Source organism: Choloepus didactylus, chromosome 16 (genome assembly GCF_015220235.1).
Source record: "Choloepus didactylus isolate mChoDid1 chromosome 16, mChoDid1.pri, whole genome shotgun sequence".
NCBI classification, from domain to species: Eukaryota; Metazoa; Chordata; class Mammalia; order Pilosa; family Megalonychidae; genus Choloepus; species Choloepus didactylus.
This window is the reverse complement of record NC_051322.1, coordinates 18,551,075-18,574,189: the sequence shown is the minus strand read 5'-3', so window position 1 is coordinate 18,574,189 and position 23,115 is coordinate 18,551,075. Positions and strand designations below refer to the sequence as shown.

Below are 23,115 nucleotides of genomic sequence, written 5' to 3'. Positions count from 1 at the left end.
AGAGAAAGAACAGCAAACTAACCCCAAAGCAAGCAGAAGGGAAGAAATAACAAAGATTAGAGCAGAAATAAATGCAATTGAGAACAGGAAAACAATAGAGAGAATCAACAAAACCAGAAGTTGGTTCTTTGAGAAAATCAATAAAATCGATGGACCACTGGCTAGGCTAACAAAAAAAAAGAGAGAGCAGATGCAAATAAATGCAATCAGAAATGGTAAAGGAAATATAACTACCGACCCTGCAGAAATTAAGGAGATAATGAGAAGATAAGGAGATAATGAGAAGATACTATGAGCAACTATATGCTAATAAACTAGACAACTTAGATGAAATGGACAACTTCCTAGAAAAGCATAAACAACCAACATTAACTCAAGAAGAAATAGATGACCTCAACAAACCAATCACAAGTAAAGAGATTGAGTCAGTCATCAAAAAGCTCCCAAAAAGGAAAAGCCCAGGACCAGATGGTTTCACATGTGAATTCTACCAAGCATTCAAGAACGAATTAGTACCAATCCTGCTCAATCTCTTCAAAAAAATTGAAGAAGAGGGAAAGCTACCTAACTCTTTCTATGAAGCCAACATCACCCTAATACCAAAACCAGGCAAAGATACTACAAAAAAAGAAAATTATAGACCAATTTCTTTAATGAATATAGATGCAAAAATCCTCAACAAAATACTCGCAAATCGAATCCAGCAGCACATTAAAAGAATTATACACCACGACCAGGTGGGATTTATTCCAGGTATGCAAGGCTGGTTCAACACAAGAAAATCAATTAATGTAATACACCACATCAATAAATCAAAGCAGAAGAACCACATGATCATCTCGATTGATGCAGAAAAGGCATTTGACAAAATTCAACATCCTTTCCTGATGAAAACACTTCAAAGGATAGGAATAGAAGGGAACTTTTTCAACATGATAAAGGCAATATATGAAAAACCCACAGCTGACATCACACTCAATGGGGAGAGACTGAAAGCTTTTCCTCTAAGAACAGGAACAAGACAGGGATGCCCACTATCACCATTGCTATTCAACATTGTGCTGGAAGTTCTAGCTAGAGCAATTAGGCAAGAAAAAGAAATAAAAGGCATCCAAATTGGAGAGGAAGAAGTAAAACTTTCACTATTTGCAGATGACATGATTCTATATGTAGGAAATCCGGAAAAATCTACAGCAAAGCTACTACAACTAGTCAATGAATACAGCAAAGTAGCAGGCTACAAGATCAACACGCAAAAATCTGTAGTGTTCCTATACACAAGTAATGTGCAACAAGAGGAGGAAATCAAGAAAAAAATCCCATTTACAATAGCAACCAAAAGAATCAAGTATTTAGGAATAAACTTAACCAAGGACACAAAAGACCTTTACATCGAAAACTATAAGAAACTGCTAAAAGAAATTGAACAAGACCTGAAAAAATGGAAGAACATACCATGTTCATGGATTGGAAGACTAAATATAGTTAAGATGGCAATTTTATCTAAACTGATTTACAGATTCAATGCAATACCAATTCAAATCCCAACAACTTACTTTAAAGAAATAGAAAAACCAATAACTAAATTTATTTGGAAGGGTAAGGTGCCCCGAATAGCCAAAAATGTCTTGAGAAAGACGAATGAAGTGGGAGGTCTCACACTACCTGACTTTGAAGCATATTACAAAGCTACAGTGCTCAAAACAGCATGGTACTGGCATAAGGACAGATATACTGATCAATGGAATCAAATTGAGTGTTCAGAAGTAGACCCTCACATCTATGGACAACTGATCTTTGATAAGGCAGTGAAGCCAAAGCAACTGGGAAAGAGCAGCCTGTTCAATAAATGGTGTTTGGAGAACTGGATATCCATTTCCAAAAGAATGAAAGAGGATGTCCATCTCACACCTTATTCCAAAATTAACTCAAAGTGGATCAAAGACCTAAACATTAGCACCAAGACCATAAAACTCTTAGAAGAAAACGTAGGACAGTATCTTAGAGATCTTGTGAAAGGAGGTGGTTTCTTAGACCTCACACCCAAGGCACGAGCAACCAAAGAACAAATAGACAAATGGGATCTCCTCAAAATTAAACACTTTTGTACATCAAAGGACTTTGTCAGAAAAGTCAAAAGGCAACCTACACAATGGGAGATGATATTTGGAAACCACATATCAGATAAGGGTTTAATATCCCGAATATATAAAGCAATCCTGCATCTCAATAACAGAAAGACAAACAATCCAATTAAAAAATGGGCAAAAGACATGAACAGACATTTTTCTGAAGAGGAAATACAAATGGCTCAAAAGCATATGAAAAAATGCTCAACTTCACTGGCTATTAAGGAAATGCAAATCAAAACCACAATGAGATATCATCTCACACCTACCAGAATGGCCATTATCCAAAAAACAGAAAATGACAAGTGCTGGAGAGGATGTGGAGAAAGAGGCACACTTATTCATTGTTGGTGGGAATGTAGAATGGTGCAACCACTCTGGAAGACAGTATGGAGGTTCCTCAGGAAGCTAAATATAGATTTGCCATATGACCCAGCTATTCCATTGCTGGGTATATACTCAGAGGAACTGAAACTTAAGACACAGACAGACATTTGTAGACCAATGTTTATTGCAGCATTATTCACAATTGCCAAGAGATGGAAACAGCCCAAATGTCCATCAAAGGACGAGTGGATAAACAAACTGTGGTATATACACATGATGGAATATTATGCAGCTGTAAGACAGAACAAAGACATGGATCATGTAATAATGTGGCTGAACCTTGAGGACATTATGTTGAGTGAAGTTAGCCAGAAACAAAAGGACAGATTCTGTATGGTCTCACTAATATGAACAGATATTAATGAACAAACTTTGGGAGTTAAAAGCTGACAAACAGGCGACCAGGAGATAGAAAGAGGGCAGAGATCAGCCATTTGATGCTGAAGGACTACAGAATGTTTAGGATTGATCGCATAGATCCAGAAATAGATAGCATAATGCTGTGTGATGGTAGCACGGTATTGTAAGTACACTGAACAAAGATGTCTGTGAGTAAAGCTGAAAGAGGTGGGATAGGAGAATGTATGACACCAGAGGTAAAGATAGATGATAAAGACTGGGACTGTATAACGTGGCAAAAACTGGAGTGGCCAATGACTGTTACTAAATATACAAATATAAAAATGTTTTTGCATGTGGGAAAGCAAATGAATGTCAACCATGTAGAAATTTGAAAAAGGGATGGTATTCAGGAAAAAACATAATCAAAGCAAACTGGAGTCTATGGTCAACAGTAACAATGTAATATACCTCCATTAAATGTAACAAAGGCAATATGCCATTGCTAAATGTATATGAGAAAGGGATATAGGGGAGTAATATGGGATTCTTGGTAGTGGTGTTATTTGCTGTCCTTAGTAGTATTGTATTGTATGACATGTTATTTTTCTTTTTAACATTTTTTCTTATTGCTTAAAAAAAAAAAAAACAAAAAACAAAAAAACCAATTTTTCTTGTAGTAATCAATATGTTCAAATGCTGATTGTAGTGATAAATGTACAACTTTATGATGATACCATGAACAACTGATTGTACACTGTGGATAAATGTATGGTATGTGAATATAAGTCTATAAAATTGTAGGAAAATATATATATAGGAGTAAAAGTGTTGGAGAAAACATGGTGAGAGCAATGATGCCTCACCAATATGGACTAACTACAATGTGTAAACTCAGAATTGAATCTTAGAACATAGCCTAACGTGGACACAATAATTGTAATAGTACCTAGATTGTAAGCTCTTACAGCAGTTAACTCTATCCCTGAATTGTAAGGCCTATCTCTAAACTTTGAGATGCTGATCCCCTAGTGTATGTTGTCACAAACATTGAGACTGGTGGTTTGATGTGCTGAGCCCTTGAGCATGGGACCTTGCCCTTATGAAGCTCATTACCACAAAGGAGAGTCTAAAGTTGTATGTAATGGTGCCTAAGAGTCTCCCCCTGAGTACCTCTTTGTTGCTCAGATGTGGCCCTCTCTCTCTCTAACTGAGCCATCTCGACAGGTGAACTCGCTGCCCTCCCCCCTACGTGGGACCCAACTCCCAGGGGTGTAAATCTCCCTGGCAACGCAGAGTATGACTCCCGGGGATGAATGTAGACCCGGCATCGTGGGACTGAGAGTATCTTCTTGACCAAAAGGGGGATGCAAAATGAGACAAAATGGTTTCAGTGGCTGAGAGATTCCAAATGAAGTCGAGAGGTCACTCTGGTGGATATTCTTATGCACTATATAGATAACACCTCTTAGGCTTTAATGTATTGGAATAGCTAGAAGTAAATACCTGACACTACCAAACTCCAACCCAGCAGCCTGGACTCCTGAAGACAATTATATAATAATGTAGATTACAAGGGGTGACAGTGTGATTTTGAAGACCTTGTGGATCACACCCCCTTTATCTAGTGTATGGATGAGTGGAGGAATGGGGATAAAAACTAAAGGACAAATGGGGTGGGATGGGGGGATGATTTGGGTGTTTTTTTTTTCACTTTTATTTTTTATTCTTGTTCTGGTTCTTTCTGATGTAAGGAAAATGTTCAGAGATAGATTGTGGTGATGAACGCATAACTATGTTATCATACTGTGGACAGTGGATTGCATATCATGGATGATTATATGATGTGTGAATGTATTTCAATAAAACTGAATTAAAAAAAAAAAAAATCCAAGTGAGAATAATCAAATAACCCAATATGCTATTAGTATTTTTGTTTCTGAAAATACTACTTTCAAAAGAGTTCTTTTCAGATTATCATGGATGACCATCCCCATAGTTACAGGTTGTACTTCAAAAATGTTAATGAACACTTTGAATATTGATTTCAGTGGCATAAAAGGGGTAAGGATAATTATTTTTTACACAAACATTTTCTTTTGAGATGATTATACATTCACATGCAATTTTAAGGGGGGAAAAAAAACAGAGAGAAATTCTGTGTATCCTTTACCCAGTTTTCTCCAATGGCAACATGTGGCAAAACTACAGCACAACATCACGACCAGGATATTTACATTGATAGAGTAAAGATATAGAACATTTCTATCATCACAAGTATCCCTCAAGACGCCCTTTCATAGCCCCTTCCACCCTACTCCCATCATCCCCTCTCCTAATCCCTAACCTCTGGCAACCACTACTCTGTTCTCCATTTCTACAGTTTTTGTCATTTCAAGAATTTTATGTAGTTTGAATCATATAGTATGTGACCTTTTGCAACTGGCTTTTTCACTCAGCATAATTCTCTCTAGATTCATCCAGGTTGTCATGTATGTCAATAGTTCATCCTTTTTTATTGCTGAGGAGTACTCCATGGTATGAATGTACCATAGTTTATTTAACCATTCAACCACCAAAGGACATCAGGGTTGTTTCCAGTTTGTGGCTACTACAAATAAAGCTACTGTAAACATTCATGTACAGGTGTTTGTGTAAACCTAAGTCTTCATTTCTCTAGGAACAATGCCTAAGAGTAACAACTGCCAGAGCATAAGGCAGTTGCATGTTTAGTTTCAATAAGAAACTGCCAAACTCATGCAAAGTGGTTGTACCACTTTACATTTCCACCATCAGTGTGTGAATGATCCAGTTTCTCTGCTTTTTTTTTTAAATCTTCATTTTATTGAGATATATTCACATACCACGCAGTCATACAAAACAAATCGTACTTTCGATTGTTTACAGTACCATTACATAGTTGTACATTCATCACCTAAATCAATCCCTGACACCTTCATTAGCACACACACAAAAATAACAAGAATAATAATTAAAATGAAAAAGAACAATTAAAGTAAAAAAGAACACTGGGTACCTATGTCTGTTTGTTTGTTTCCTTCCCCTATTTTTCTACTCATCCATCCATAAACTAGACAAAGTGGAGTGTGGTCCTTATGGCTTTCCCAATCCAATTGTCACCCCTCATAAGCTACATTTTTATACAATTGTCTTCAAGATTCATGAGTTCTGGGTTGTAGTTTGATAGTTTCAGGTATCCACCACCAGCTACCCCAATTCTTTAGAACCTAAAAAGGGTTGTCTAAATTGTGCATAAGAGTGCCCACCAGAGTGACCTCTCGGCTCCTTTAGGAATCTCTCTGTCACTGAAGCTTATTTCATTTCCTTTCACATCCCCCCTTTGGTCAAGATGTTCTCCATCCCACGATGCCAGGTCTACATTCCTCCCCGGGAGTCGTATTCCACGTTGCCAGGGAGATTCACTCCCCTGGGTGTCTGATCCCACGTAGGGGGGAGGGCAGTGATTTCACCTTTCAAGTTGGCTTAGCTAGAGAGAGAGGGCCACATCTGAGCAACAAAGAGGCATTTGGGAGGAGGCTCTTAGGCACAAATATAGGGAGGCCTAGCCTTTCCTTTACAGCAACCGTCTTCCCAAGGGTAAAACCTATGGTAGAGGGCTCAACCCATCAAACCACCAGTCCCCTATGTCTGTGGTCATGTTAGCAACCATCGAGGTGGGGTAGGCCAATACCCTTGCATTCTCCACAGGCTCCTCAAGGGGGCACTACATATTTTTTTTCCCTTTTTTTTTTCCCCCTTTTTTTTTTCTTTTTTAAATCAACTGTATGAAAAAAAAAATACAATAAAAGAACATTTCAGAGAATTACCAGCATTTGGTGATGTCTGTTTTGTTTTGTTTAGTTTTTAATCATTACAATTGATGTGCAGTATCTTGTTGTAATTTTAATATGCATTTCCTTAATGGCTAAGGAATCTGATAGTCTTTTCATCAGCTTAATTGTCCTTTTCAGGTCTTTTGTTCATTTTCTAATTGTTTGTTTTTACTGTTGAGTTTTGAAACTTCAAATCTTTATATTATTTGAACTATTTTATAGAAACTGAGGAATACAAGATCAAGTTGTCCAAGGTCACATAGCTAATAAGAGGGCAGACATCTAACGTATCAAGTCTGGGCCCAGAGACTGTGCTGCTAACCATCATTCCCACTCGTTTCCTCAGCTATACTGACTCTCAGGAGGCTTAAGAATCTTCATCACTTTCCTTGAATGTGACCCCTGTTTATTAATATGTTGTGCATATTGTTCAAATGAGGAGATATTAATATAACACACTGTTCAATATAATGGTCTAACACAAAGTAGGATGAGATTATCACTCCCCTTGCTCTGGATACATTTCTATTAAAAGTAGGTTGACTTTATGAAGTAATTTGATCTTTAGGTTGTTTTGAAGCTTCTGAGCCTATGAATTTGCCCAGGAATACTCTTTGATTCAAGAAATAAATGCAGGCTATCAGGTTTTTATCCAATTGATACTGAACACTTCTTACCACCTCTGCTAAGCCACTATGGTGCAATGGTCTCTTAACTGATCTCCCTGCTTTTACTTTTTTTTAAAATTGAGATTGTTTACATACCATACAATTATCCAAAGATCCGAAGTACACAATCAATTGCCCACGGTACCATCATACACCTGTGCATCCATCACCACAATTAATTTTTTTTCAATTTTTAGAACATTTTCATTAATCCAGAATAGAAATAAAGACACAAAAAAAGGAAACTCAAATCCTCCCATACCCCTAACCAACCCCCCTCCATTGCTGACTCATAGTATTGGTATAGTACATTTGTTACTGTTGATGAAAGAATGTAAAAAAAACTACTAACTGTAGCATATAGTTTGTAATAGGTATATTTTTTCCTTATATGCCCCTCTATTATTAACTTCTAGTTATAGCATCATATATTTGTTCTGGTTCATGAAAGAGATTTCTAATATTTGTACAGTTAATCACAGACATTGTCCACCAGAAGGTTCACTGTTTTATACATTACCATATTTTAACCTCCAACTCTCCTGGTGACATACGTGACTTTGAGCTTCCCCTTTCCACCACATTCACACACCATTCAGCACTGTTAGTTATTCTCACAATGTTTTACTGTCACCTCTGTTCATTTCCAAACATTTAAGTTCAACCTAGTTGAACATTCTGCTCATAATAAGCAACCGCTCCCCATTCTTTAGCTTTGTTCTATATCCTGGTAACTTATTTTTCATGTCTATGAGTTTACATATTATGATTAGTTCATATCAGTGAGCCCTGCAATATTTGTCCTTGTGCCAGTCTGAATGTATCATGTCCCCCAAAATGCCATTATCTTTGATGTAATCTCGTGTGGGCAGATGTAGCAGTGTTGATTAGATTGTAATTTTTTGAGTGTTTCCATGGAAATGCGCCCCACTCAACTGTGGGTGATGACTTTGGTTGGATGATTTCCATGGAGGTATTGCCCCACCCATTCAGGGTGGGTCTGAATTAAATTACTGGAGCACTATATAAGCTCAGACAGAAGGAGCAAGCTTGCTACAGCCAAGAGGGACACTTGGAAGAACGCACAGAAGCTACAGATGAGAGACAGTTTGAAAGATGGCCACTGAAAGCAGACTCTTGCTCCAGAGAAGCAAAGAGAGGATAAATGCCCCAAGAGCAACTGAGATTAATATTTTGAAGAAGAGCTGCAGCCTAGAGAGGAATGCCCTGGGAAAAAGCTGTTTTGAAACCAGAACTTGGAGCAGACGCCAGCCATGTGCCTTCCCAGCTAACAGAGGTTTTCCGGACGCCATTGGCCATACTCCCGTGAAGGTACCTGTTTGTTGATGATTTACCTTGGACACTTTATGGCCTTAAGACTGTAACTGTGTAACCAGATAAACCCCCTTTATAAAAGCCGATCCATTTCTGGTGTTTTGCATTCCGGCAGCATTGGCAAACTAGAATGATGTCTGACTTATTTCACTCAATATAGTGCCCTCAAGGTTTCTTCATCTACCCATTTTTTTTAAGACAGTTTTGTTCACACACCATACATTCCCTCTTAAATAAACAACCGATGGTTCCCTGTATAGTCACGTATTTCTGTATTCACCACCATCACCACTATCTATATAAGGATACCTCCACTCCTTCCACAGCCTGCGGAACCAGGACAAAGGTCAAGAAAGAGAACAATCTCTCCAGAGGAAGAAGAATGTAATCACGGATATAAAACAGCACTGCTTGTATCTTAGTAAAACATCAGGTCTTAAGCCCCTTTAATAATTATACTAGAGGCCTAATGTCCTCATACGATACAGAATGTCTTTGTTCTAAAATCATATACATATTGCCCCTTCCCTCCTGCCCCTTTCTGGAGTGCTACCCCTCCAGACGGCTGCCCCGGAGACTCTCTCCTGTTCATAAGTCCTAACAACCAACAAATCCATGTCTACTTCTGTGCCTGGTGTCTTTTTTGGTCTTGTGATAGCACCGGCTCGTGCTCTTCATGAACTTGGTCTGGGCCGAAACAGCTAATATTATACACTGTGAAATTTGTTTTAGACAGAAGACCACCTAAGAACCTCTTCCTTTGGTATCACGGAATATTAAATCTTCTTGACAAGAATCAGATCTGTAATATCTGTCCTAGGTAAAGCAGACCTGGTGGAAATAATAACCATTTTTTTTTAAGTGGCAGGAGCTAAAATCTATAGCCTTTAAGATAGAAGAAAAATAGATAAATGAAAATAATTTCCTTGTAAAAATTAAATAAAGATAATTGACCTCAATAAAAACAATTTTAATAAAGTAAAAATGAAAATGGAAATACTTGGAAATAGTTCAGTTTCACTTCATATAAAATTAATTTAAAAATTAAGCTGGCTTAAGAGGGTTTCCACTGGAAAATGCTCTCTCAATAAAAGTTACTAGATATTAAGGTAATTCTGATTCAAATTTGGATCCTTAAACATAGCTCTATAGATCAAACCATCCATGAGAACAAAATTGTACAAATTCACCTTATATTCACCTCAATTAGTACAGGGCACAAAGAAAACAGTTTTTTTGATTGCTAGATCACATCATGACCTCCCAAGTTTGTTTTTTATTCATTCACTGCTGTTTAGCCATGGCTTTCTGGTATAGCTGAGCATTTAATAAAATATAAAACTGAAAAATCATCCCTTTTAGGTGTCTTTATTTGGTTGGTTGGAGAATACTTTTGGGGTCCTAAAACTTTCTTCTCTTTCTACATTCAACTACTTCCAATAGAGTGTTATGCTTTGTTACATTCTCAAGGTGATCTAGATTTCCATGGACCCATGTCACCTCATGCTATGAAATGGACTGGTCACAAAATATCTTTTCTCAACTGTTTGTTGGCTGTTCCTCCACCCCTCCTCAATCCACAACTTCCTTTTCCCTAGCTGCCTTACAGTTTAGAGTGAATGGGTAACATATAGGGTTCTGGCCAGTAAGACTTAATCAGAAATCTGCTGGATTGGGCAATTGAGAAAGACACTGCTTCCCTGATGAAAAGGGAGAATCTGCTGATGCACCTCTTTGACCCTTTCCCCTTTAGTCCCTTCTTCCTGTTTGGATGGCAGATGTGATGCATGGAAGCCTGAAGAGACAAGCATGGGGATAAAAGCCTAAGAATTGCAGAGCAGACAGAAGTTCTGTTGGCATCAAAACACCTCGGAGGGCCAACCTCTAGACTCCATGTTATGTGAGACACATAAATGATTTCTCTCAGCTAATGCTGATTAGATTTTCATTACTTACAGCCAAAGCCACTTCTAACAGATCAAACATTAGGCAATCTTCATGCCCAGATAACTCCTTTCTAGGGGGTTTCATCCAAAATACACGAGGCTTTGTTGACGAGACACATCATAAAGCGTGAAAAACTATAAATTATTAACATTTAGAAAAGTTAATTTCAAGTCATGCAAAATAAAATAATGTTAATACAGCTTTTCAACTTCACTTTTGTTGAATATATATTTAAGGAATGAATCTGAAGAAGAGCAGTTAAAATCATCTCACTGGTCTGTCAAATTGAACTCATCCTTGGTGTTAGCAGGTCCAACAAGCAAGTCATTAGTATAAACCCCATTCCCAATTTAATCCCTTTCAAGAGCTGTGCTGTAAGAAAATGGTTAGCAACATAAATAATGAAGCCGTAGCAATATGAATAGAAAGGAGAGATGAGATCAGTGATATTTAGCAAGGGGATCCAGCAGTGGGGGATGGATGGACTTAGGTTTGCATGATAGATTAAAGAAAACAGGATGAGAAGCTAATTTTCAATAGAAAGAAAGGAACTCCCTGGGTTCAGTGGGCGACATTAAATGTGAGGAGTCAGTGTGACATCCAGGGGGAAATGTGTGACTTAAAAGGACTTAGAGGTCAGAAGAGAAGCTTTTTTTTTAAAGCTTTAACTTTGCCACCTTGGTACCTCAGTTCTCTCTCTGTTTTTAGTTTTTGCTTGTGTGTGTGTGTGTGTGTGTGTGTGTGTGTGTGTGTTATCACTAGTTTCAGGATAGTATTACAGTTCTTCTTATTTAAACTTTAATTAAAATCCCTTCTAGAAAATATATCCACTAACAGAGATGTGGCAAATTGCATGTCATTCACCAGTTTTTTATTGAACCTAAGTAAGTAAGAGGAAGGAAGATACCTTTCACATGATGTGGACAAGGCCTAAATGCTTTAATGTTAAATTCATGTAAATATTCTGCAAAATACACGAACTTAAACTAGAAATGAGATTTCTACTATTCTTAAACAGTAGAAGGAAAACAATTTTTTATTATGCACATGCATAACAATATGCTGGATCCAGTTCTAGCTTAAACTCATCAAGAAGAATATGCAAATTTATGCTAATATTAGTATTTTCTTTCAGCATTGAATATGCTGGTTTGATTCAAGAAAAACAAAACTGCTAAGAAGCTTCATATTTATCTTAAGTGTCTTTCTGGCAGGCTGATCAGTCCTGTGCTGATGAGGCAATTTCACTGGTTAAAAAAAGCAAGTAGTTGAGTTGACAGCTTCTCTTCCAGAGTCCTGATTATTCTAGAAATTCTTCAAAACTCAGAAAGAATACTTCCAACTCTACTTGTCATATGTGTAGAAACTAAGACTGACATACTATGTTAAATAAACTTTAGAAAAGTAGTTTCAAACCATGTAAAATAGAACAATGTTAGCACATATGTTTAATACATATTTAAGAAATAAGCCAAAAGAAACTAGAATGCTATCCCTTGTTTTTGTAGGCACAGTTATAACTAAATCAAACAAGTCATTAACCATAATGATTTAAAATTTACGTTTGACTGTTTTCTAGGGTAGCTCTCCACTAGCTTGAATAACATTCTAATAACATTTTATTGCTGAGAAAGCAAACTATTCTGCTAGAGGTCCTAATCAGCTAATTTCACCTAATGACAACTGAACTCTAAGAGAGTGAAACATTTTTTCATTTTGTAATAAACAATCTGTTACAATGACTTAATAGCAATCACATGAAATACCTAAAAATATTTACTCCCATTTCATAAAAATGGGCAAATCAGAGGCTTCTTAAACATTCATCTTACCTTTTTGAGGATAACTGGGTAGTTAACTGAACTGCTTCAAAAGCACACATCACAAGAACAAATGGGATTAAAATCTGTTTAAAAGAATGACAGATGATGCCATGGGCAATAGAAGCATTTGAAACACTTTTTGAAACAAATACTATTTCTGCTTATAGAAATACTTTCAATTTCACAAATGACTTTTATATATACTAGTGAAGAGAAAATCCTGAAGTAAAAGCATTATAGCAATGACATACAGAAGAGTGAAGAAACTGATTTAAAAAATCCACACTAACAACATATGCAGGATAAAGGATAGCAAACACACATTCTAAATAAAAGCTGATTACAAATTTTTGTTCTATTTAACTCATTCTAATAATTAATGAAAATGTTCAAATGATTCCAAAAGGGTGTAAAAGGCACAGAATATCCAAATTATGTAGACTGATAATTTGATTCACAAAACCCTGAACCCATCTGGTTATTGATATTGTAACACTATAAACACGATTCAATTGCTTTATTACTGGTTTTTTTTTAAATACTAATTTACTTCTAATTATAAAATTCAAACTCACTAAAAAATTTCAAAAAAATAGAGGAAGGAATAATAAAATTTAAATTGGCTGAAAATCCATAATCCAGAATATTTTAATATTTTGAAGTACTGCTTTCCAATGACCAATTAAAACACACACACACACACACACACACACACACATACTTGATGTTTCAAAAAAGGAGGCAGGGGAGATGTGGAAAAGAATTGATATTCAAGGCTGCATGATAATCTTTTTTCAAGTTAAAGATACATAAATAAAATAAAGTTCTGGGGGACCTTTACTTGCGGACATTTCAGTGAACAAAAGCCATCAAGCACATTATGTCACTAAAGCTCAATGAACTCTGCTGGAGATTAAAGATCTAGTATTCTAATTTTTTTAAAATTTAATAACTTTTAATTGTGGTAACATATATATTTATATACAAATATGAAAATTTTCCATTCAACCATTTTTAAGTGTACAATTCAATGGCACGACTACATCTACGATGTTGTGTGACCATCACCATCATCCATTAACAAAACTTTTTCATCACCCCAAAAAGAAACTCTGTACTCTTTAAACAATAATTCCCCATTCTCCTTCCCCCCAGCCCCTGATAACCTCTAGTCTACTTCCTCTCTCCATTAATTTGCTTCTTGTGGATAGTTCTTATAAGTGGAATCCTACAATATTTGTCCTTTTGTGTCTGGCTCTAGTATTCCAATTAAAGCTTTTGTTTTTCTTTCATTTTTTTTCCCTTCTGGTATTTATATGTCTTTATAGACTGAAATGAACTAATACTACTTAAAACTGTGAATTAAAATTATGGAATCAATAACATGTTTTAAAATAATTCAATAAAGAATGGGACAGGAGAAAATGTTGAACATCTTTTTTAACATTTCTTAAACTTATATTAAATCAGTAACAAAAAGTAGATATAAACCTTATAAGAGAAGATATACTCTAACAATAATTACTTGTGTGATCTGAACAGGTTATCAGATTTTAAGGCAGGAATTAGTTACTTTATTTAACAAATATATACTAACTACATTAAATGTGCCAGGCCTGATGGTGGACCTTATTTCTCTATGGGGTGAAACAGGTGGGAGGAATAAGATCAATGATGACCAGGGAAGAAGGGGAAGAATATGAATTACATTCCACCAAAGTCTGAGCAGGTGGAAAGAAGAGAAAGTGTCATTATCACAGTCGTATCCCCAATACCCAGCAGGGTGCCTGGCATATAACTGAATGCACGCCCTCAATAACATATGCTGAATGAATGAATCTATTCTAGGCAGGTAGATTATGAGAAGAGATGTGAGCTTATCACAGGTTGGCAGCCTGGTGGGTGGGCACCCAGGTTCAGGGAGCCTTAGAATCCTTAGGAGCACTACAGTGTTGACCACAGTTTCCCCACAGGCTTTAAATCACCTTCTATGGGACATTCCAGGATGAACATGAATCCTTACTCTTTTGCACTCAAATGGGCTTAAGAGCAGAGCAAAAGGATTAAGTATATTTTGGAGTAAGAGCTAGAGGGTGCTAACTCCAGTCCAGCAGAGGTATCTATGCCAAGTCTGAGGAGGTATCTTCTTTTCCAATGCTATTTAATTCTGTCACAATGAGTTTATAATCTCAAGTCACATAATGCTACATAATGTTAACATTATGAGTCCATAGTCTTAATCACTCAATAGCTTAATAAAAATAGTAAGAAAACTAACCTTCCACATCATGAGAGCTCCCATCATAAAAGGACTGAACACAGTCAGAAAGCAAGAGACAGAGGTAGGCTCAAAGCTAAGGAATCATAACAAAAAGAAAAAGGATTTAGAATTCACTTTAGCTTTAAAAGAATGTTGTGCTAAAAACGATGTTACACTAATTTTCTGAAATCTAATCTTACTAAAACATAAGCATACATTTTATCAAGGAATATTATGAACCACCAAAAGAATGAAGTAGATCTGTATGTGCCAATACATAATCTCCAAAATATATTTTTCACCGTACAAAACAAGGTACAGAAGAAAAGGTATTGAGATTTAATTTGCATTATTTTTTGGCTATACACACACACACACACACACACACACATACACACTGTTCTCATTTAAAATTACCTGTTAATAGAAGCTATATTTCCAGTTCCAAAAAATGCTGTCACTAAGAAGAAAACCTAAATGGAGTTAAGGAAATGCCAAAATGTGCAAAAATTCATTAATAAATTTCTTTCTCATTTAAAAAAGATATGCCAATTCCACCATGAGGATAATTTGATTTTTTATCTTTACTTTTGATCTTAAATTTGTTTTAAATGAATGTTCCATTGTATCTCCTTGTGGATGCACTTTGAAAGAACCAGCATGAAGAAGCAATGTACTGGAACAATGAGGCATGGGAGGCCAATCCTTATATAGTTAATATTAATCTTGGGAAGGTTACTATTTTTCTCTTCTCTAACTTGGGGGAGTTAGACTACTGTAATAGGAGTGAATCAGACTACTGCAGAGTACAGTTAGAATACTGTAGCTGGCTGCTAGAGATCTTTTCAAAAGGAGAATGTGGCCCTATTGCATGTGATAGTTTTTAGCTGAAAAATAAGTTCAGTTCATATAAGCTTACTCTGTACCCACTACATGTAAACCACGTATTAGGCTCTTTGGAAGGTTCAGAAAGAAATCAGATAGAGAATGAGACATGAGAAAATGAATATTTTTGGACATTTCTTAAACTTACATTTGTGCAGTAACAAAAAGTAGATACTAATCCTATTGGTGTCGAAGAATTTACTGCTAGTAAAGTACTTAAAATAGTGTCCCACCCATTGAAAGGGCTCAATAAATGTTAGCTATTTCATTATTATAGACATGCAAAAGAGTAGAATAGAAACAACAAAGAAGTATGACTCATGAAAACTTTCAGTGAAAAAGTGGCATTTGAGTTGATAGCTGGGTCTTAAATGTATTCGTAGATCCATACATTCAACCAATCCACTAACTAACCAACATTTATTGTCTAGTATATGTCAGAGACAGAAGTCAGCACTAACAACATAAATACAAATAAATGTCTCAAAGTGCTCACATGGTGACAAAGATTATGACATAGAGAAGTAGATGAGAAGCATTTAAACCAAGGATACCAGGAAAAACAAATAATATAGCCAAGGAAGTGTAAATAGGTGTGACTGAAGATCAGGGTTTAGAGAAGTATACAGGGAAAGATAAAGCAAGAAATATAGATTGGTGGCATATTAATAAAAAGCCTCAGACTGTATTGTGCAGACAATGAAGAACTGGCAAACATTTTAGGTGAGTGACATAGTAAGTAAATAGCAGTGAAGGTGTGATATTTGGATCAGGGAGACAAATAATTGGAGGCAGGAAATCTAATTATGAAGCTATTTCAGTCATCCATGTTAAAAGTAAGGGAAGTCTGAACTGGTGCAGTGGGAGTAGAAGTGGAAAATAAGGGGAGACAGGGACTTTAGAACTGGACAAGGATCAGTTAAATATGACAAGTTTGGATGGCCTGGGTGGTTAAGACTATGGTGATACCATTAAATGAGGTGAGGCCTGCTAGAGAAAATAAATTCGGAGGGGGGCGGGAAGTTCTTAGTCAATTTGGGACATACATTTGGTGATGCCCAAAAGAAAATGGACATCTGGCTCTTGAGGTCAGGAGAGGGATCAAGACTGGAGAAGTACATTTCAGAGTTGTCAGCATGGCGGTATCAGTCAAAGCTATAGGAAAGGATGAGATTACCCAGGCCCAAGAAGAGGAGAAGGTTAAGGACAGAGCTTAGAGAAAAACATATGGTTCAAGACTAGGCAAAAGAAGAGGTTTTAGTGAAAGAGAATAGAGGTGATATAAAAGCTATGAAGAGAACCCGTACAGTGCCCCAGAAGTCAAGGGAGAAGCAAGAGGGAAATTAAGAGTCAAATGCTACAAAGCAATCAAGTAAACTGAATAGATTAGACTGTGTTATCAGGAAGCCCCCAGAGACCACTGAGAAAGAAGCTTCATCAGAGACATTCAAATAAATATTCATAGAGCACTACTATGTGCCAAGCATTGTTCTAGGCTTGTGGAGAGAGTAGAAAAACCAGGAAGAAATAGTGGCAGCAACTGTAGACTCTTCTTTCAAGAAGCTTGGTAGTAAACAGAAAGGATGAGATGAAATTACAATTTAGGGGGATGTGGATCCAAACGGAGAAGTGTTTGAGGAGAAGGAGCCTGTAAAGAGAGAAGGAGAATTCAAAATTGAGAGTGGAAGCAGGAGGTTGAGAAGTGAGAATGAGAACATTTATTTTCTAACCTGAAAGGCCCAGACCCCTATATCATGGTAAATTCAAGGAAATGCCTTCCTCTGAGCTTCTTGAAGCCAGTCAGCCAGCCTTCCCAAGGTGAGACTTGATTCTGACATGTTGTTGTTCAAGCTTTTAATAATAAAAATCCTAACAATAGCAACATCAATATCATCCCAAAACTTTGCGAGATAGATATTATATAACATGTGTATAGTATTTAAAAAACAGATAAGAAGATAAAAACTAAACTCATAATAGTGGCTGCTTCGGGGTGGAGGAGAAATTATTTTGAAATTGGGACTGAGAGGAGACTTTAGCTTTAGTTGTAATATTTTAATTTTTAAAATGTATGCATTTGTGATAAAATGTTACTGTTGATATCCTGGATGGTAGGAATACACACACACACACACACACACACACACACACACACACACACACACACATACACATACACACATTTGTTATATCATTCTTTATATTTTTATACAGTTTAAAAATTTTTTTAAAATGTGAATATATAGGAAAACTAGGGTTGATAGAGGTTAAATGACCTCTGAGGTAATGTCACTATTAAGGGACAGGTAGAAAAAACCTTCCACATCTTCTTACTCTATTAAATGGGATGTTACAGCTCCTTAAAACAAAAGTCCAAACAAAGGATACAAAGAAAAAGGCCCTTCGGATGTCATCCAGATAGAGCTGTCGAAATTGTGTTATATCAGAATTACAGGAAAATGTGATACTGGTGAGCTGGAGAAGAAAAGAAAAATATTAACACAAAACAGTTGGCTTACTTCTACATGCAAAGGAAAACTTACAGTTGAAGTTACAATAGCTAGAAACATAGTCCACGCTGACAAATGAATCAACAACAAATCTTTTCCTATGGCTTAACTGCACCTTAATAAAATCAGCAGAAAGGTAAAATACACTGTTAATGATATACTGAATATAGTTGTTGGAGCATTGCCATATGTGAAATAAAAGTGAGAATTGGGCTTTTTCTTTTTCTATATAAAGGCTTCTCTTTTAAACCCCTATATAATTCTTCCCTTTTCAAAGACTATGTTTTCTCAGTGTTGTGATCTTCTCAAAACCAGGTACGGTATGGTATTAAAAGGCATAGTAAAATAAAAAAGCAAAGTAAAATAAAATATTTCTCTGTTTCGCTGTTCTTCTATTAATCCTATTTACAAGAAAATTATTTTCTTGCTACAAAAAAGGAAAATATTTCTGTCTTTGGTAAAATGGAAAGTCACTCAATCCAAACAAGACGGGTGCACTGTTTGCGTAACTCTCCCACCAAAAAAGAGAAAAATCATAGATGAGTTTAAAGGAAGACTTTCCCCATTCCCTACCTCCTAAGTAATTGTCCAGAAAGCTGTTGGGATGCTTCACTGCTTTTTATACCCAAAGTTAGATTTGCTATCAATTAAGATATAGAATTTAAAAAGTAATACAATGAACCTCAGTTAACCTGCTACCTGACCATTTACTTGAATCTGATCAACCCTGCTTTTCACATATTGTTTCAATATTTTAGGGCTCAAAGTTAAAAAAAAAAAAAATACAGTAATTATTCAATACACCTCAATAAAATTTATTGAAATTAAATTTTCTAAATTGTCAATTACTCTGTGAACTCAACTTGAATCAGTTAAGGACAGATCAACTATGACAGTTATTCATGTTATCTCACTTCAGTAAAACTATAAATATTCTATCACCAATTACCTAAAATTATCTAGAGTTAAAAAAAAATGGCAAAAGACATCAATTTAACTTCCTAGCTCAGCATGATGCAGTTATCCTTAAATTTTGGCTGCTTTATAACCAATTCAGAGTACACTGTGTTGAAAAGACAGTCTATAATGTGGTCCAAGGCCACAATCCCTAGAGTGACAGAATAAGCATTTTGGATTAGGATGACTAGAAAGAGAAAAACATCACTGGAAAATTATATGTTACCTTAAGATCAAATTCATAAATTGATTTATGGCAACATGACTATCTTTCTGTCTAAAATAAATGGAAGGAAGGTGTGATGGTTGGGTTCATGTGTCAACTTGGCTAGGTGACCCAGACGTCTGGTCAAGCAGGCACTGGCCTGATGATTGCTGTGAAGATATTTGAGGCTGGTTAATAAACCAACGGGCTGGTTTATTGGATCATCAGTCAATTGACTGCGGCTGACTGATGACTCATCAAGGGGTGTGCCTTCCACAACAAGAGAATGCAATTGGCTGGATTTGGTCCAGGTGATCAATTGAAGGCTTATAAGCTGGAGAGTTAGAGAACTTTCACTTCTTCTTCGGCTGCCCAGTGAAGCATTTCCTGGGGAGCTCGTCGAAGTTGCCGGTTCGTTTCCTGAGGAGTTCATCGAGCACGTTCCTCGAAGATCCCAGTTCATTTCCTGAGGAGTTTGTCGAAGTTGTCGATTCGTTTCCCAAGGAGTTCATCGGACATCTTCCTTGGAGTTGACAGTTTGTTGACGGCTCTGCAGAATTCGGACTCGTGCATACCCACAGTTGCGTGAGTCACTTTTACAATTTGATAATCAGAGACATCTCTCATTGATTCTGTTTCCCAAGAGAACCCTAACTAATACAGAAGGCAAAATTCGATGTGAAAATACAGGAAAATAAGATAAAGAGCAGGCCTTCACTATTCCTTCTCTTATATTGACGAACATTGGCTCTCTCAAGTGATTACTAAGAAAAGCTCAACCTATATATTGCCTATAAAACAATAAAATAGTGCTTTTCTGTTGTAAGTGAAAATTTTCCTTACAAATCAATTTTCTAGCTTAATTTTATCTATATCAAATAAAATTTACTAAAATTCTTTGGACACTATAAAATTTTAAGTAGAAACAATTTCTGATGAAAAAAACATTATAAGTTCCTTACAGAATAGAGAAAATTGTAATATTCTTAAGCAAATGAGAAAATGATTTTGACACACTACCTTCTGTTTAAAGGAAATGTTAGATTGTTGTAGGATTTCTTGTTCCATGTGTATCCAGGCAAACATCAAGCATGACAGTACTAATGGAAAGAGAGCTTCATACCTAAGGAGGGATGGGGGAAAATGAAAAGAAAACAATATTAAATGAATAAAACTGGAAATTTATAGTAAGACATCTTTTTCAAAATTATAATAACCTTGATAACTTATACATCACAATATCACAAAATTTAAATTTTCTTTATGCTTTCCAGAAGAAAAAAGTAGACAAGGAAATTAACATCTAAATTTCAACTTCAATATGATCATTTGAAACTTAATAAATCTTGAGATCATTTCATATTTAAAACAGTAGGACTACAAATCACTCATAAAATAAATGTCATATATGCACAAAGAATAAAGAAAACATTAAAACAAGGTAAAAAAGACAATCCATGAGTTAAAATTGTTAATATAAGTGGAAGAAGAGCAAGGTGAACATCTAAGATTTTAAAAAATTGCTAGAATACAGGAACACAAACCTCTTAAAAGGAAAAAAAAGGTCAATAAACATATGAGAATAAATTTGACCTTATTGATAATTGAGATGGAAATTAAAACAATAGTGAGAGATGCCGTATTCACTTACCATATTTGCCAATACAGAAAAAATACTCGTTGACAAGAATGAGATGAAAAAGACACATTCATACTCTCTATACAAGATTATACACTTTCTGAAAAGCAATCCAATACTATGTATCAAGTATCTTAAAAAATATTCCTATACTATGAAACAATAATGCCATTTCTAGGAATTTACACTGAGAAGATAATCAGACACATGCACTATGATTCTACACTAAGATGTTTATTGCAATATTGTTTACAGAAAGAAGAAACAGGAAACAACCTACATATGTACAGGGAAGTGATTAGATAATGTATGGTAGATATACTTATAGGCTGACTGAAGTTTAATATGGACATAAAAGCAAAGGAGGAATGCTCATGAGGTAACAGTGGCAAGCCTTTTTCTAATCCCTTTCCACATCAGTTTGGGATAAGCGTTCCACCTTTGTAATCTCTAAATACTCCACTACAGTACTTATCACACTATGTTTTAATCATGTTTACTTATGTGCATTCCCCACTAGTTTGTAAAATCTTTGACAATAGTCTGTGTCTGTCTTGTCACTACTGCATGCCCAGATCAAAATAATTATTTGTTGAATGAATTACTAGCTGGAAATTACAAAACAAAACAAACAAAAAGGTACTGCTCTTTTAACTTTATCAACTATTGAACTCTACACCATACGACATGTTTCCTAAACATGAGAACATAAAAGAAACAAAATGCTTTAAACTCTACCTCAGATCATAACACTAAAACAGAAAGCAGAAGGAAACATTTGGTTGAAGAAAGCATACACAAACCATTCTGTAAGATTTAGAATGCCCAAAGATATAGTCAACACATACATGAGAAAATATCATTAGTAAATCAAGCATGGAAAACTGTACAAAGTAGTACCATTTTTGATCTGTTAAAAGAGTATTTGATATTCTTATTTAAAAATGAAATACCATACTGTTAAGGATATGATGAAATAGGACCAATCTGCTAGATACTCTAAATCGGCACTGTTCTTCAGAAAAATAAATGTAAAATAAAATGTTCATACCCTTTAGCCCATTTATACTACATCTGAGAAGTAAACAAAGGAAAAAATCTAAACCATGCAAAAAGCTTATGCATGAAAATACAAATCAAAATACAATTTATGTTATTAAAAAGTGGAAGTAAATTAAATCATCAAATATAGAGGAAGAACTAAGTAAATCAGGGTGCATCCACATCATGAAATATTAAGTATCAATTACAATGATGGTTAAGAGGCCTATAAGCCACCTAGAAAATGCTTCTGAAACTATGTTAAGCAGAAAAAAAGATATAAAATAGTGCATGCACTATGATTAATACTATTTAAAAAAAAAAAAAAAAAAAGCTAAGACTGAGGAAATATACCAGAACATCAACAGGAGGGGTAGATTAATATCTGATTTTTCCCCCTTGTACAACTTTTCAAAATGCATTTCTATTATTTTTACAATGATAAAAAAATTGAAAAATAAAGATTTAGAATGTCTATATCCTCATCATTCTTTAAAACTTTGTTCCAGTTCTATGCATGTCCTTGATGGCACCAAGCCAGCTCCCCTACTCAGTTCTCTACTCATTCTTTATATCATATAATTCACAACTTAATTAACTCACAATAACTAAATTATTCCATTTTGTAATTGTCTAACATTGTAAAATATAATCCTTATTTTACAGCAACTTACAACTCCATTACACATCTGTAGTACTATCTGGATGCCTGCGTGGTGCTTAGGACATTGCAGGTGTTAAAGGAAAAACAATTGTTGATTAATTGAATCAAGAAAGTATACTCTGAGCAAAATGGGATCATGATTTATAAAATATTTGCAATCACAAATGAACTTATCCTAAAAACACAAATTCCATAGCACTACAAATAATGCTATAGATTTATTCCCTTTCAAAAATCTATAAACTGTGGTCACTTTCTTTTGTAAAATGTAGACAAACAGATCTTTGGGACTTTATTTTTTAAGACAATAAATACGTTGTATAAAGTGTGCATATTTGAATTAATAAACTGAAATACAGTCAATTCTCTTTATTAGGAGAAATTATGCTCTAGAATGTCACCACAAACACTGAATTAGCAAATGCTGAACCACTGCTTCTAGGGGAAATACTGGGTTGGGTCCCTGTGAGAC

At 35.5% G+C, this 23,115-nt stretch overlaps 1 protein-coding gene across 3 annotated transcripts in view; it reads right to left on the bottom strand.

The window, feature by feature from the left end:
• LOC119511112 (GPI ethanolamine phosphate transferase 1) overlaps positions 1-23,115 on the bottom strand; it is a 146,773-nt gene that overhangs the window by 26,405 nt on the left and 97,253 nt on the right. For 2 of the 3 annotated variants that reach the window (XM_037805543.1, XM_037805541.1), the window contains 5 exons: positions 20,320-20,422; positions 18,016-18,102; positions 15,160-15,215; positions 14,761-14,836; positions 12,492-12,565 (listed from right to left, as the gene is read on the bottom strand). In XM_037805543.1, the coding sequence (XP_037661471.1) occupies positions 12,492-12,565; positions 14,761-14,836; positions 15,160-15,215; positions 18,016-18,102; positions 20,320-20,422 (396 nt within the window). The remainder of the gene's footprint in view (positions 1-12,491; positions 12,566-14,760; positions 14,837-15,159; positions 15,216-18,015; positions 18,103-20,319; positions 20,423-23,115) is intronic. The other variant, XM_037805542.1, reaches the window with a different exon arrangement.